General features: G+C 45.9%; 1 protein-coding gene across 1 annotated transcript in view; it reads right to left on the reverse strand.

The window, feature by feature from the left end:
• LOC144143153 (uncharacterized) overlaps nucleotides 1-17,784 on the reverse strand; it is a 66,262-nt gene that overhangs the window by 18,553 nt on the left and 29,925 nt on the right. Inside the window, exons 5-6 of the mRNA XM_077674955.1 lie at nucleotides 3,453-3,672; nucleotides 2,248-2,427 (exon numbers count right to left, since the gene is read on the reverse strand). Of these exons, the coding sequence (XP_077531081.1) occupies nucleotides 2,248-2,427; nucleotides 3,453-3,672 (400 nt within the window). The remainder of the gene's footprint in view (nucleotides 1-2,247; nucleotides 2,428-3,452; nucleotides 3,673-17,784) is intronic.

Genomic DNA, 17,784 nt, shown 5'->3' on the forward strand with positions numbered 1-17,784 from the left:
TCAGCCGTGCGCCACGGATTCACCGGTGGCGGATTTCTGTGTACCGCAGAGCGTGGCGGGGTTGGTGGCATGGCCCGAAAAGACGTCCCAGCTGGCTGTACCGGTCTCCCCATAGCTTCGGCATACGTGAGGGGTGCATAGTATAGAGTGGGTGGCAGTGCCTCAGCCACCTGTTCCTTGATCATGTGGCGAAGCGCTGGAAGCGTCGGCGAGACAACGGAAGGAGTCACTTCGGTAGGCTGCGGAGGCACTGCGTATCGTGGAGATGGGCCAGGAACAGACGGTGGCATCGTTAATCCAGGCTCCAGGGTAAGAAGGGACACTTGCCGAGCGACTTCTTCGCGAACAAACTGCTGAAGCTGCCGCATCAAGGATGCATCGGCCCCCGGCTCTGTCAAGCTCGACAGCGGCTCTCCCTGGGCAGAAGAGTTCCGGGTAAGCGCCCTCTGTCTGCGGAGTTCTTCGTAGCTTCGGCAGTGGGTGATGATGTCAGCAACGGTTCGCAGATCTTTCGCTAACAGCATCTGGAAAGCATCATCATCGATTCCTTTCATCAGGTGCTTAATTTTCTCTGCTTCCGCCATAGCTGAATCAACACGGTTGCAGAGGTCCACAACATCCTCGATATAGCTTGTGAAGGTCTCTCCAGCACGCTGTGCTCGTGTGCGGAGACGCTGCTCAGCAAGAAGCTTCCGTACGGCGGGACGGCCGAAGACCTCGACAATACGATTTTTGAACTCAGCCCAGGTAGCCATGGTGGCGGCGTTGTTGTGGAACCACTTCTTGGCTAGGTGGTCCAAATGGAACACAACGTCATTAAGCTTCATGCGATCGTCCCATCTGTTGTGCGCGCTTACTCGTTCGTACTGCGACAGCCACTCCTCCACGTCGTTGTCATCCGTTCCATCGAAGTTAGGGGGGTCGCGCTGGCGAAGCACACCCGAACACATGATGGGCTGCGGTGCCATGTCCCGGTCGGTGTTCAGCTGCATCACGGGCTGTAGCCGCCTGCTTCGTAACTCCAGGATGTGGTATCGGAGTCTTGCGATGCGAAGGTAGAGTCACGCTGGGAACGAACCCGCACACTCCACCAAACTGAAGCGTGGTTTATTGGACCACTAACGAGCAGTTAGAGCTGCGGAGAAGCCGAGGTTCTTCGTGCTCAGCAAGCTATGTCCGACGCGATCCTCGATCGGCCCGTGCCCAAGCGATGCTTCTGCCTCCTCGTCGTCGGGCGTGCACCAAGCCGAATATCCCCAACGGGGAATTGTCCTTGCATGGTTGCCTCTGACAATTACATCAATCGCGTCCATAATCAACGCTACAATACATACGTACATACATACATACATACATGCATACATGCATACATACATACATGCATACAAACATACATACATACATACATGCATACATACATACATGCATACGTACATACATACATGCATACGTACGTAAATACATACATACATGCATACCTACATACATACATGCATACATACATACATACATAGATACATACATACATACATACAAACATACATAAATACATGCATACATACATACATGCATACGTACATACATACATGCATACGTACGTACATACATACATGCATACGTACATACATACATGCATACATACATACATACATACATACATACATACATACATACATACATACATACATACATACATACATACACACATACATACATACATACATACATACATACATACATACATACATACATACATGCATACATACATACATACATACATACATACATGCATGCATACATACATACATACATACATACATACATACATACATTTATGTATGTAGCATTTATGTACACGCCTATTATTGCAGGAAAGAACATCCATGCATATATACATCGATGCTTGCATGCATATACATACATAATACATACATATATAAATACATACATACATACATACGTGCATACATACAGGTATACATACATATATACATACATACATACATACATACGTACATACATAAAACTAACACATACAACGCTACGAAGTTTCTCTAAGGCCCTACCACCTGTAATACCTTACGTATGGTGGCCTGTAGCGGCGCAATAAAAACGCGACACTTATTCGGCTCTGAAAATTCTTCCCCTATGAGCGATATAGACGACAATTATTGGCTAAAGTTTTTTAACTTAGCTCATCTGGAAGGAAGCAACAACGGTTGCAAATAGGGGGATTCGAACACTTGCCTGCTTGGCCTCCCACAGAAAGGAGGCAAGGGTGTCCCGGATGTTGCCTACGGTTTCGGTGAGTGCTGCGTTGGCAACCTGAGCCGTCTTTTTTGGAAACACTTCTTCGACGACACGCATGCAGATCTGGAGGCGGGGCTTGCTGTAGTTCAAGTACGCAAGCTTCACGAGACCCCGCATCTGCAAGATCATTTAATAATTGGCATAGCTGAATAGCACTGGTATTCTTTCATCTATTCATGCCTAATGAATAAATACATACATACATAAACAAATGAACGGCGGAAATGAATGAATGAATGAATGAATGAATGAATGAATGAATGAATGAATGAATGAATGCATTAGCGGTGAACCCCCATTAGCGCTGCGTTCCTATTCCATGATAAGATGACACTGAGCCAGAGGGGCGCCATTACTGTAATAACGCCGGGACCAACTAATTTCTCTGGTATCTCCGAATAGTAGCTGACGGGTAGGATGACTACGTTCTGTAGTTTAGCGCACAGGGTCGCCAAACAGGAGTAGACATGGTAGATATTCCGTTCAGAAACACCCGTCATTAGTACAGCAAGGCCGCTGAATACTGCCCAGTAAATGAACTCATTGTCCTGAGTGAACTGAGCTAATTATGGTGTTAGGCGTGCTTCGTGTTGGGATTATGGTGGTTCGAAGCAGTTATACGTCAATAGTCGGTTTTGGTAACGGCTATGGACAATTGTCTTCGCGTCGAATCCTGATGTTCATTGACGGTACCATGGGCTCTCAAGAATTTGAAGTCACTCAATTGTAATTTCGCTCGATATTAGAAGCAAAACTCATTACATCGGTTAATTGGAAGTTATTTTTAATAAAACGCGTGAATGTGACCATCCTTGGTCAATAAAATTCAAAATTTTCAAGCTCAAAAGCTGCGCCGTGTTCTGTGCAGTCGTCTGCGCAATGAGAACTGAAGCAGAGTTGGAATCAAGAAGGCAGACGTGGAATCAAGAAAGGACGGAATGAAGAAGGGAGACGTGTTGGGGACTAATAACAGTGTTGTTATTGGCTGTTCATTTAAGTGGGCGTTTGGTTAATTATCGAAGTTGTTTGCGGTCCCCGTGGACATCGTATTAACGGAAGTCGGCTGTGTTTCCAATTCGGCATATGCCGATCTCCCCTGCCAAATGACTTTACTGTCGAGGAAAAGAGAGCCCGCAACTTGCCTGCTTTCCCATGAAGGGGGCGAAGTAGAGCAGCTTCCAAATGAGCTGGTAAAGAGGAAGCTGTCCCAGGACAGTGGGCCTCGTACGTGTCAGGTGACAGCGGGCGGATAGCGCCACCCAGCGGCACGTGCGTGCAATCCAGCGCTTGGATGACGGCGTGGACACCCGTTTGGCTTGGCGGAGGTGGACGTGCCCTTCGAGGCTAAGGTCGGGAGCCAAGCTGCCGGGAGATCGATATCGCGATCAGCTTGTACGCCACTCAGCCTTCAGTACTTGCCCGCGGCCCGCACTATAATGCACACGTGGACTAACCTCATCTTGAACTGAGACAAGTTTATGTGATTTAGCGAGATTAAACTTCGGCTAACCACATAAACGGTTACGAGACCGAAATATAATGTAGAAAAGTGTAATTTAATTCTTTTATTTGTGTGATTCACAGTTATTTTCCGTTCTCTGCAGCTCGTTGGATCTCTATCTCCTTAAACACCTTTTGAACTTCGCTAATGAACTTCGCTTCAGTTTTGAACTACAGTAATGAACCAACAGTTATGAAAATGAACTTCGCTAACAGTTATTTTTTTCAGTAGAGCCTAGTGGCCTAACGTTGCTAGCGTCGAGCTCATCGTAGAACCTTTTCAGTATTTTTTAACTATTGAGCGTAAAACATTTTTAGCGTACAACATTCCGAATAGTTTTTACATGATGTATTGTAATATTTATATGTAATTACGTATGTATTGTGTATTTCAATTAAACATGCTCGTGAAAACTATCAACAGCTTCTTCTAAGCACGTAATGTACAACTACCCAATGCGTAGGCCTCCACCACTCTTAACATGTGCCTGCTATGCAGCTTCATCACAGCGGCTGCGCCTCTGTCGCCAATGGCGTAGAATTCCTCCACATTCTCTGCTGCCAACTTGTGGATAAACAGTTCTACCTGCAGATCTCTTCTTTCTCCATGTTCTCGGTAGTACAGTAAATGCCCGCTATTACCATTCATAACGATCTCACCTGCTCTTCTAACCTCACTTATTTCGATGATATCCCATCTATTACTCGATAGCTCCTCTAACAACACATGCACCTGCCCCCTCCACCCCATCCCTTTGAGCGAGAAAAAATCTCTATTGAACGTCTCTAGGTTCCACTTTCAAACGCGGTCTGTCGAGACGCACTATGCATGTCCAAACCACGACCAACTAAGTTGGTCGTGGTCCAAACTTCCCATCTCACTCGCTCAGCCAGCAGCCTCTGTTCTCACATTAGCCTTTTTTTAAGAACTCGTACAAGTAGTAATGGTAGTCACGGGACAGGTCGAGGTGGCGTGCGACGGGCGATCGGCAGCCACCGGTGGCGAGATAGTCTCACACGCAATGCTTAAGTGAGGCCCCCCTCTGCCGGAGCCATGCGCTAATTTCCCGTTCTGTCGCTCTTTCGAAGGATCGAAGCGATAAAGTTTGCTCACATTGCCAGTACATAGCTCACGCCATATTTAGTTATACCAGTTATTTTTCTGCCTTGGGTGACAATTGTATACATAGGTACGGCACTTCGGAAGCCGCTGCTATACGACAACAGGAAAAATTTCTAAACGGTGAGAGCCAGGACGTCAGCATGATGCATGGTGTTAAAATCCGACAAGAATGGTCCAAGTGCAGCATCAGCATCAAAGTGCAGCATGCCGTGGTGAATATCCTAGACTCTATCATTGAAGTTGGTAACCTATCATTAAAAACGGAGTGCAGAGGAAGTGTTCGTCGCTCGGAAGTTTGTTGTCTACAAAAGCCAACCAGATATTAAGCATGCACCTCAACGAGAGAGCATGTACACGTCGTTCCACAATCTCTCGTGTGTTCCCTACACCGTATACACAGCGTGTACACCGCGGCCGGAGAATTGCGCCGTGGAAACGCACCGATAGCGTTCACAATTTTAATCTGGAAATCAGAAAAAACAACAAATGGATGGCAATGACCCGCACACGTGAAAGCGATTTCTGGGCTTACAAGCAACCTTGACTTCGTCCCTGAAGAAATCAGATTTGACGCAGAACATAGCCGCCAGGGAAACTTCGACAGGTTATAGCAAGGCGTCCTGGAAGCCTGTAGGAGATTGCTTTGAAAAGCTTTCCACGGGGACGTATCGCAACTTCTCCCTAGAGACAGCGTCCGCTTTCATGTCGCTGCGCCCAACCATCGGAATCGCGGTGATTTGAACTGTCTCTCAATTCCTCCAGTTCTGTTTGTCTTTCGAGGGTAAACTTTCTCTACCTGCCTCCGTATGTCTTAATTTGATCTGAACACGTCACGAATGCTGCTAACAATGTTGGACGGGTATTTGCCAGAAACTGAACGTTTATGCACGGTGTAGCATACGTCGACTAAGGTGACTGTTTGTCTGATTACCGCGTAATAAGTCTTGCCCAGCCCAACCCTTCAATTTCTTCAGCCAACAACTTGTACTCAAATGCCGGACACAACGTAGTACACGCTGCAAACATGAAGTATGCGTCGTTTTACCCTACTAGTACAGAGTCACATGGAATATGAACCCGCGCCCATTCACATCATAATACCATCGTAAACCCTGAGGTTGATCCTAAACAAAAACCTAAATTTTAAACCTTGCGTGGTTTGAGGCGTCAAACCACGCAAGGTTTGGGATTTAGGTTTCTGGTTAGGTTGGCGCGTGTATGTGGTGTGTGTTTCTGCTTCGTATTCGTCTGCTTAGCGCCACTTTTATTCTTTCCAATTGATCCTAAAGCTCACGAATCGTCACATTGTTTCATGCGAGAGGCACTCGCTGCCGGCATACTGCACCGAAGTTTCCGCTACCATTTTTTCATGATTCAGGAGCCGGGGTAGTCCACGCGGAGAGCATAAAACCTTTAGTTAGCCTTCAGCGGCTGTTGTAGTTTAGCAGCAGGGTACACACTGTTACACACTGTATCCTTGTCAGATAGCGTTCCCGCTACCTGGCAAGGGTACGATTCAAGGTCCAGTTTAGTGTGTTTTGGCTCGGTTGCTTTAACCCCCACTTCATGCTTTACATCAGCATCCACGTTCTGCTAAGCCTGGTAAGGAAGGGAAATAATTTCCTGCCCCGGCGCACATGTCTTTGACTAAAAAAGCTCACTGGCCGTGTTCCAACCTGATACCAAATTAGCCCACTTTTTAAATTCCCACCGCCAGGGTAAGAATGAGACCAGTGTTGCTCTTGTTCACCAGGGCGCCAATTTTAAACGGATGTGTCTGAAAGCCGTTAAAAAATCCATTTCCCATACAGATCACTTTTGGGGCAAATGATACACAAAATCATGAGATCTGTTATGTCCGCTGTCCTCAGTACGTATGGATGACGGTGACCTCTTTCGTCAGCTCGAATGCATACGAGTCGATGCCATCTTTTGTGAGGCCAGGAAAACGCATCGCAAAGATTCACGTACACCCAGAGAAGCGTCATGAAATCCTGAATGTAGCTCCACTTCTGAAGGTTGTTCATCGACTAACAACACCTTTTGTTTCTGTTCATCTGTAAAATTCGCCGCCGTGAACGGAGTCACTACTCGGAAAGATCAATTCGTGTAATTTTGTGCGTGTCTTGAGAGGCTTCTTGGACCTGTTCACCGTCCACGAGCCTTACCATTCAGAGTACCCCCCGTTTTTAGGGGCGAAGCTATTTGTGGGCTGGGGCTGTTGGCGTCTCCTGTCATCGTAGTAACCATAGTCTTATGTAGTCACGGTACTAAAGCACAAGGAACGCGTACTAAAAGGACACCGGCACACTCGTTTGCGCCTCGCGCAAGAGACGCTCATGCTTCAAAGAGAAAAGGCTTTTACAGCAAAGCTATAGGCCTGTACCCCCAACGGTTTCATCTCCGTGGGCGAAAACGCCAAGGCGCCAAGAATGCACTTACACACAGCATCCTTCGCCCCTCCTAAGGTTTCACGTTAGTGGAGATGGCCCGGGAGATTTTTTTTTTTTTTGCAGTGGCAACACTTGTTACAGTACTGAAAAAATAAAGCAGTTCAGCTGTCAAGCTGTCAAGTGGGGAGCAGTGATTCGACAGAGGGGCGGTGGCGCCCTCCCTGGACTGGTTTCAGAGTCAGCCTGGCGTTGATAGCAAAATTAATCAAGGGAGTGAACCACAGCTCCTATAAAAGCCTATAAGAGACATTGAATTCGGTTTTACTTTGCGGTAGATAATGCATTATATCATAATTGCTGCTGCATTTGATATTATTGTGTACCTATTTGCGTCTTAGCAACAGCAGCCTCCATGGCAACGGCGTAGCGCAAATATCCCCCCCCAACACATCTGGAAAACGTGTGACTGCGTGACGAAATGAGATTGACTTCCGATTCGTAACGCTAGGGAACTGGAAACCGTCTGTTTGGGGGCGTGATCTCGGACGAACTACGACGCCAAGCAAGGCCCCTAAAGTGCTCAGCACCTAATATGGCGGCTCATGATTCCGAATTAGAACAGGCACGAGGCTGTTGTATTACGGGGGCGTCGTCTTATTTATTATTCGGTCGCTGATATCGCCCCTATTGTTTAAATGGTTAACCAAGGGGGTACTGTCATCTGGAGCAGTTAACTTCCGAAGGTGAATCAGTAAAATGTCTACTGAAGTGGTAGCAATCGGAAACTCGTTTTACAACTCAGTCGCGTTGCTTTCTGATATCTTCGATGTTTTAAAGGAGCCATGAAGACAAAATACAAGTTGGGTTTATTAGAAGTAGTGCTTAGTCCCGATATAAATGATACCAATATCATCGCAATCTTCGAAAAAATAACGAAGATATGAAAGAAAACGTCTGAAGCAGTCGCGACCCCCTAGCCAATTTCACGCAACTTTTATATGACATCACGGAACCTTGTTTGTGCTATTGGCGGCCGCCTAACTGACCTGTCGCGGCGACACATGACTGGACGTCTGTAATGGGGCCTCTAGTTCCATTTGACCGCATCACTTAAATGCTAACGTGCAGTTAACGCACTGAAAATTATGTTTTATTGTTGGCCCGTATAACGTCATTCTTGCTCATAACACGTCACTGTGGCGCAAAATTTGAAAGTTTTTAAATACTTCTTGCTTTTTGTTTTGTTAAAAACATCTTTTGTGGCTGTAATGGAGCTGAGTGAGATACTGAATCCTTGTTCTTTCAAATTAACCAAAGTTGTATTTTCTCTTCATGGCTCCCTTAAGAATAGCCACTGATATGCTCAAAATCCCATTGTTTTGCCACAAAAACCATATCCTGCGAATTCAGGTGGTGGATGACACCCTACAAGGTGTCTGTTAAGTACTCAGTGCAGGTATTATAGCTAGCTGGATGTCTCAGGGCTCCACAAAAGCCTTCAGCTCCATAAAAGGTCTCACAAAGGTTTCTTGAGATAACTAAGTTATCATAAAAGCGTAAGCTCTCAGTGATCTCTCGTCTGGCCAAAGGGCTTTAAACCTGGTAAATCCTCCTTTGTTGCCTTTAAGACGAAGGCTGTACGCGCCACATTGTGCGAAAAACTGCCGTTTTTGTAGTCACAGTTACTGTTGTAGTACGATCAGGAAAATGACCGCCAATGGGAACTGTAAACAAAAAACAATCTGTGTGAACCGATGGGATTTGTACCCGTGTTTTTCTATAGAACCACGATGCCCTAACACAGGGCTATCGCAGCACCTTGCCAGCGGTAGAACAAACCTCGATGTCATTCCTTTCTTCGTAGCACATTCCCACTTGGGGGATTAGCCCAAATCGGGAGCTTCGAAGGAATATTTTGCCTGCTTCACCAAATTCCTAAAACTGTGAATTGAAAACCTTGACGTTGTTGAACCAGTGCTTCCTCTGTACGCGATGGCACGTGAGTACAACGGGTGTACGGCAACCGCACAGAACCCTGATTCTAGGGAAGCCGTAGCATGCGCCAGTATTCTTGCTTACGTTTCTCGCGCCGCAATACAATGCAATAAACGATGTTAAAAAAGAGAGGCGCAAACACAGTTCAAGAGAAAAAAAAAATACGGTGCAAGCGAATCCCGTCGAAACACAAAGGAACGAAAGCGAAGAAAGATGCCCAAATACGATATAGCGGTGAAGAGGTCGTCGATATGTATCGCCAGGCTTTTCCCTTGAAAGCCCGTAAGTAAACGTGAGTACCTAGAGGAATTTTTTAATACGAAATCCTTACATCTTGAAATTCCAAGCATGCGCGGCTTGAGGCACAGGAAATAGTTGATACAGAAAAAAAAAAGGTTGAAGTTGCAGTCGGAGCGAGCACGAGCGGGGAATCGTATTACTGGAAACTTAAATAGCAGTGCGCAAGGGGCGATCTGAGAAAAAGGCGGCCCAGCGCCCACCGGTGAAGGGAAACGCGGAGTCTTCGGAGGAGGGCACCCCGCTGCCGGGCGTGTAAAGCTCGTTCTACATAATGCGAATTTCGCCGGCGAATTCACAGAGGCGGCGCCACTGACGCGGCAATTAGAAGGACCGGTTCTCGTTGCTGTAACAAATTTCCAAATCTTTAGAACAGTTGAAGTTCTCGTGCGAACGCCGCTTGGCATTTGGCAATTCTTGCAGCAATGAAAATAGGGAAATAGATTGTTTTGCCGCAGGAGTGGCGCCGAATCTGCGAATTCGCAGGCGAAATTCGCACCATGTAGAACGAGCTTTATGTGAGCCGCTTTGAGAGGGGAAGGCACCGACGGGGGCAAACAGTAGGCTTAGTAAAACATGTTGCTGGGCTAGTTGGTTCATGATCATAAAAACTGGGATTAGCGCTTTAAAGAACAGGACACACGTAAGAGAAAAAATAGACAGGACTGGCGCTACTTCAACTGATTTATTGACAAGCTACATCTTCGCATTTATACAATGACAGACTCGATCATGCGCAGCGAGAACTATTTGAAGGACAACTCCCAACCAATCATCGCAACAAATACAAAGATAACCGCAGCCATAAACACTAAGTCATACATGATAAAAAATCCAACTCAGAGGAAAAAAGGGCAACGGAAGTGTCACTGACACAATCAGTACCAAATTTCTTGATGTACAGTAGGCGCCTGACGATGACGAGCGAGATGAACGAGCTTCGGAGGGTGCTGCCCTGTGTGTACCTGTGTGTATTTATTGTGTGTATTTGCCTCTTCGTTCTTTTTGATGAAGCCAAATTGAGGAGATCGATACCCCAGCACGATCATGTTGCTTGGGAATCGGTTTACTTGATGGTCGTTATTCGAGCCAAAACGAACGCCTGGCCTCAAATGTGTTTCGCTTAGAGAAACGTATTTAAAAGAAAAACTCCACACGACATTGATAACATACAGTTGGGTAGTCCAACGTGGTGGGTTTGACTTGTAGCACCATCACATACGGTCGTGCACTAGCAGTTCCATGCCACGAAAGAAAACCACTGCACGATTTACTGTGTCTTTTCATGGTCAATAGATGGCATAGCAGAGGAGTTCCCAATAGTACATAAACTAGCGACAGCTAGAACATAGTACTAAAAGCCACTACAACGTTAATCGAATACCAGCTCAACCCTCCCTGACCGTGACTAGAAACGGCTCATACAAGAATATGCGCTTGAATTTTCGGTAACATTAATAAAGTCGATTCATGAACAAGTATTCTTTTAGAGTGAGAGTGCACCTGAGCACTCCGTAGCTAAGGTTCTTGGCATTGGTGAGGTGCCTATAGGCTGATGATCACACATTGGACCAGAAAGTGATTCCGTACAAAAGGACGTCTTAAACTCATTTACACCTCAAATAACGCCAAGTATTCAATTTGTGTGGCTGAGCATCGGGTTTCGCAAGGCAGAGGTCATCGGCTGGCATACGAAACCGGCTGCAACACTTCTAGCGACATCTCCCCAGGCCACAGCCAGCGCAGCTGTGCAAAACAGCCAATTTGCACATGGGGACATTTTTGTGTTCACTTCCTTTACAAAATGTTGTTCCGGTTAAGTTAGAAGCACTTCATTCTTTGATAAATAACTGCTAGATGGCTGAGTATACAGTTATGCCTAGTCACTATACGCTAATATTTTGGCATAATGTATTGACATTATATGTTGGCCAATAATATGAATATGATGGAAAAATATTAGACCATATAATATTGTATTATATTGGCATAATATATTGTTTATTAGTTATCCTGAATTTGAATTCATTGTTTGCACGCATCATATTAGGGATTCATTATCGGCCAATTGAATCCTATACTTCTAGACTCTGTTGTCAACTCAGCTCTATAAATTGCCATAAAACTACCCTATCCAACCATACGTTCAATTTAAAACATCCCAGAATTATTCGATATATGGTGCTTCATTTCTCCCAATGAATGGCACCCTAAGAGATTCATGTATATACTTTGCTACACCACTATCCCCCGTCAGTATTATTCGTCCGTCAGGCGGACGCATAATTCAACGTTCCGGCGTTCAGTTGTTTCGCTGCTGTGTGCTTACGCCATAACCCCATTCATTGGTTAATGTACTCCTGGAGGCGAAGGACGTTATACAAAGCGAGGATGCAATGCCCACATCATAAGCAAGGAAAATAAATCATTTTATAAGTACCTTCATGCCGCGGGGTTCTCGGTGAACAGTCCTAATTATTCGAAACACCATTCGCAACTAAAAACATAAATAACGAGTTCCTTTCTCACTTTGGAGCTTAGTGTTTCGGTGTATAAACTTTACAGTGCTCACTGTGACTACCGTGGAGGAGAAGCCATAATTTCGATGCAAAAAAAAACGCATATACACGGCAAAAGCAGTACCAAGGAAAATAGTAACGCATGAATGTCAAACAACATTAGGCTGTGGTTGGAGACAGTATCGTTTTCTTCAGAGCTTGTTTTTACGTTCCGATTTCAAGCACACCGCAAAGCCATAGGGATTAAGGATCCATGATTAAAACAGCGAAGGTACAGGACGAGGAAGGTGACAAGGACAGCGCCCGTCCTAATCGCTTTTCTCGTGTCCTGTCCCTTGTACTGTTTTTATAATGGATCCTTACCGACAGCTTCGCCCACTTGTTCAATAGGGATTTACGGTCGTCTCAAATATTCTTGGCATAACTCTGCTGTACTGGTTCGCCAGTATTGAAGTCCTTTCTCACTGGGGTCGTTACTAAAACGAGCCCGAAATGGTTCCGCGATTCGACGTAAGGCAGGCTAGCAGACTTCAAGAGGCAGTCACCCAGGGTACAGAGAAAGAACGCAAATCCGAGTCTTGTGGCGCCCGAGTTTAAGCCCTCCATGTAGTCATGTGCTATGAGCTCGTTCGCCGCTGCTTTGTGTTCAAAGCCCACCTTTGGTTTTTCCCAAAGAACTTGCCTACCTTTCCGCCAGTAGCTCTGCAAAACCCTTCCCAAACCAAATTCGTAAACTATATGAAAGTGTACGATTTGGCGAGTTGGTAATTCATAAAAAAATTATCTACTTAAAAAATTTCAACTATGCAAGTGTGATGTTCGTCCTTGTAAAGTGCAACCCCGAGCTCATCCAATGTGTCGATCGCGTCAGCTGGAATTACCACTCCTATGGAAGATATGAGTTCAGAAGTGATGTAAACACACATTAGGAGGACACCGAATAGCCAAAAACTGGCCATTACATTTTGGTTTTGTTTATAACGGCCACGGGGTTTGAAAGGAGAACTCGAAAGGTAGCGGCGTTAGCCTCGCCAAGACAGACGCGATTAGGAACACTGCCCAGTCGGCCTGCACACTGAAATGCTTGTGTCGCCTCTGCTCTATGCACTGCCTGGAATTAACAGCGGCTAGAGCGGCCAGCAATAAAATCAAAAGGGAAAGAAGGGCTGGCCAGGAGTGCACAATGGTTGCGGCAAATGATACGGTTGCTTGCTACCTTCCATGTGCAAAACGTATCGTATCTGTATTCGAAAATTTCAGGGAAAGAGAAAAGGTTGAAAGCTTGTTCCCTTTATTTAATGAGAACATAATTACGCCTACATCGCGGTGCAACGAAGTCTTTGCGGATGATGCCATGTCGTCGTGAAAGTCTAGCCTTAAAGTTGCATTAGGAGTGCGTAGAACGTCGATAGTTATTTTATGAGTAGGGTAATCACAAGTCATTTGTGTGGTGTTTGCGTGTACTGTATTAATAGGCAGGCAAGCGAAAATAACTTCGCTTCAATCGAAAGCTGTTGCCTCCCCCCCTCCCAACATATGCGCTATCTTTCCTGAAATGCGCCTTCGAGATTACGCTCTGTTCGACAATCATAGCATTCAACGCTTCCAATCTGCCAAAAGCAGGGATTCCACGCCACACGGCCCTCTTTCCACGGTATGTCACTGATGTGCGCATTTGGCTTTTGTAGCGTAAAATGACCGAATCCTCCGAAATTAGTGGGAGGATTGTGTTTCACCTGCCGGGAAGACAGCCGGCTTGCCTCTCGAGAAGTTTAGGCACTAACACGATTGATCCGTGGCCTCCGCGATTTGCTGCCGGCGGCGGCGCGCCGTTGCTCGGCGCGCCGCCGGTAGCCGATCGCAGAGGCCACGACTGATCTAACGTTGAGAATTACCTTTTAAAGACGATAGTCTTTCTTGGGCTACTTAAACCCAGAAATTTTGGTCTGTCTGTAAGTATGTCTGTCTGTCTGTCTGTCTGTCTGTCTGTCTGTCTGTCCGTCTGTCTGTCTGTGACTCGATTCAGCCACCCGGCCAAAGCAAAACAATGCCTGCGCAATAGTCTTATAAGTCATAGCTAAATCTATCCGTCTATGTCCGGTGTAATGTTCATACTTGTCAACATTGTTGAAGAAGAACAAGACATTACGCAAATATGCGACAACAAATCAATACAGAAGTGATATTTGCAGTGTTCCTTTATAAAAAATCAAACATGCTTGACTTTTGCGAAATTAAATACTTCATCAACTGCAGAAAAAGAATTCACTCCGCCGTCGCCTGCTGTCGCCCGCGCCACTATAGCTTCTGGCGCCATTTTAAGAAATCAACAGGCGGCAGTTACGAAATGTTCCACTAGATAGGCTCCACGTTCCGCTTGCAACGCACGTGGAGTAGGGAAACGCGGTTATATAAACGTTCAAGTAGGGCGCCTCGATCAACGCGCGTCTTCGCCGTACGGCAGCGTTCGCATCGAGACACCCGATTTGGAGCAGTGGAAAACGGGAAATTTAAAATGATTTCAGCAAACCTTTGGCGTCTTCACCTTGGGAGGAGCTCAACGCAAGAGGAACAACATGAGAGGTGAGCGGGAAAGCGAAGGGAGACATTTACTTCGCAAAAGCCGATAAAGACTATCGTCTTTTGACGGCATTTGCAACGAAAGGAGCAGATACGCGACCAATTTTTTTCTCTGGCGCCCCGTGGAAAGTGGAATGCGAGCTGGACCAAGTAGTTGTTTTTGGCCCCATTTCGTTTAGCATTAATAATTCACACTCGTCAAGTTTATAACAAGAACCACGCATGATTCCATCGTAAGAAGTAATCCACTTCTGTCAAAGCGAATGCGCTCGTCGTATTTGTTGGTACGCCATTTTCACAGAACGAGCGGTAGCATAAACAGTGATTGCTAGGGCGGCATAAAATGGAGGGTTACAGGAGTGCATGGCTGCTTCCGTTTTTTATTACAACGAAATGTGTTGCCCTATTTTCGACGCGAGCATATAATTTTTACAATTGTTTGCCGCTTAACATTTCTAAGAAAAAAGGCTGATTCGGCACAACAAACATGAATGCGAAATGGTTCTTAGAAAAACTAGCCTTCGAAAGAACAACCCACACTTGATGCTCTAAGATATCATTCATTTTATGAATTAATCAGTGACGGTGCTATTTATTTCCGAAAAAAATTATATGCAGCTATGGGAAAGACGCCGATACTCTGCGGTCAATACAGTGCCGCACGCTCTTTATTTCTAATAATTCTAGGCGAAAATGGTACACGAAGTTTCAACTGTAGCCTATAATCAATTAACAGCTAGCACTAACAGTTTCCATAATAGGCGCTGCGTAAATTTTATTGCTAGGTTAATAGACGAACGTGAATAAAGTTTACCACGCATCATAACGGCTAAAATGCTCCTCGACCTATAATGCAGAACGCACTGGTATTACCAAAGTACTCACGCAATTCTTTACTCGGCCGCAATAACCACTGATAATTTTAGCCTGCATCTTTGCAGAGTCAATATAGCCCTTCCCACATTGTTTCCAACTGAACGCGGATGAAAACGCGAAGTTCTTCAGCTACCGAGTGCCAAAAATAAATCTGACAAACCACGACAGCACTCTGAGCCATAAATTGACAGCCAGCAGAAAGAGAGGCTGGTCGCGTAGTCCGGCAACAATATCAAAGGCAGTCAACTGAACACAGCCCCAGACATCAGCGCTTTTTGCGTATGGGCCCATCAGCGCGATCAGGCAAAAGCCTTGCTCATACCATCGGCAACACTCCCCATTTTAGATGCGGAGTACCTTAGGACCGCACAATGTCCGTCCGCGTCCTTGCGCATAGCATTTACAATAGCGAAAAATCACACAGGCACCGAAAAGATTCGAGCCTGTGTCTGGTAGACCAGACAGAGTTACTGCCAGTCGTCTTATCCATTGGGCTACGACCGTGAGTTAGTACCGAGAGACAAACGGCTTACTCCCTCGCCTGTAACCATGCGGAGTACTTTAGGACCACCCAGTGTCCGTCCGAGTCCATCCGAGCGCACACCACCATCAAGTGAAAACCAAGCGAAATTTGATTTGAACCGTGCAACTCCCGGACCAAATCGAATGACAGTCGGGGCGCAAATCGGATGTCACTCGGGGCGCAACCTGGATGTCATTTCGAGACCCCGTACTCCGCAACCTCGCCATCTTCCACGGAGTGGATATGCTGCCATTTTTCTTCCAGTTTTCTTTATTCCAAGAACTCTGAAAACCTAGCCGCCCACGATCATTGGTCTCCTTGGCGTTTCTCTATCCAGCAAGCACAAGACGTGTGTGTAGACATCTCTTGAGCTGTGTTGGGGCGCCTGACATGAATTTCAATGATAACAAGTTGACTAAGTACCGTCAGGCAAATTTTTGAGATCTTTCGATTCTCATCTCTTAAGAACTATTATGAGCAATATGAAAGGGAACACAGGAACGCCTACAAAACACCCTCAGACCCAGCTATGAATGATACGCAGCGGCCGCCGTCGGAAACAAAGTGGAAAGCGGGACGCTGTTCTAACAACTGTTCCCATTCCGGCCGTTCGCCTTATCGGCTGTCGGAACATACAATATTATCGGCGGAATGACGTAGTAGAACGGAAATTTGAGCTAGTTGGATCTGGTTCATGTTTGAAGCGCGGACAGACGAAACACAAGAAGAGGACAACACGAGCGCTCGTGTAGTCCTCTTCTTGTGTTTCGTCTGTCCGCGCTTCAAACATGAATTAGATCCAACTAGCTCAAATTTCCGTTCTACTGCAGTTTATTTCTAGTTCTTTGAGCTTTTTTCCCTGTTTCACTTTCAGTTTGAATAACCCCCCAGAAGAAAAAAAAAGCGCTCGTGTTGTCCTGTTCTTGTGTTTCGTCTGTCCGCGCTTCAAACATGAATGACGTAAGCTGCTGCTTTGTAGAACTGCCGGCGTAATGGGAGTGCCCACAGTTAGTGGAAGAGCGCCCTCCTTTTCTCCTTCGGTTTTCACAGCGCCATCCGCGTATCGGTCCGACTCTGTTTCGAGGCTGTTTGCCACGCGTTCCTGTGTTCTCTTTCATATTGTTCATAATAGTACGCCGTTCCTTGCTTGGGTGTGGGCTCGATCCCACCCCTTATTTACAGGTAGGCGTCAAGTTACTCAAGCCTGGGAGCAGATACAAAGAAAAGTGATACCTGCTCACGCTAAATTTGTTCCCCAGGCTTGGTGTACTGGGACATTTGCATTGTGGGACTTTGTTTCTCACGATGCAAAGGGGCAGGTGGAGCTCGCGCTCAAATCTACACCACAAAGTAATAAGTTACAGTCGAAGGCGTCATGTTATACTTAGCCGTGATAATAAATTACCTACGGAGTATTGCTGTTTTCGCTAACTTTTTTGTCGACCACGTATGAAATGGAGAAACTCCCAATGTTCAAAGCATCACCAAAAATCAATTCCTCAATATTCACGGCCCCAAGAAGATGAAATGGACGCTGTCGGTTTGAAATACAAATATTAGCGAAAAGGGGTATAGCTGTCTCTTCGCGGTTGTTGATGTCAATGTTGGACTGAAACGCGAATAGACGCACTGCGGTATTTTTATTGATCCATTCAAAACCTGCGGCTT

Source organism: Haemaphysalis longicornis, unplaced genomic scaffold (genome assembly GCF_048455015.1).
Source record: "Haemaphysalis longicornis isolate Haplotype H1 unplaced genomic scaffold, Haemaphysalis longicornis Haplotype H1 scaffold_6, whole genome shotgun sequence".
NCBI lineage: Eukaryota > Metazoa > Arthropoda > Arachnida > Ixodida > Ixodidae > Haemaphysalis > Haemaphysalis longicornis.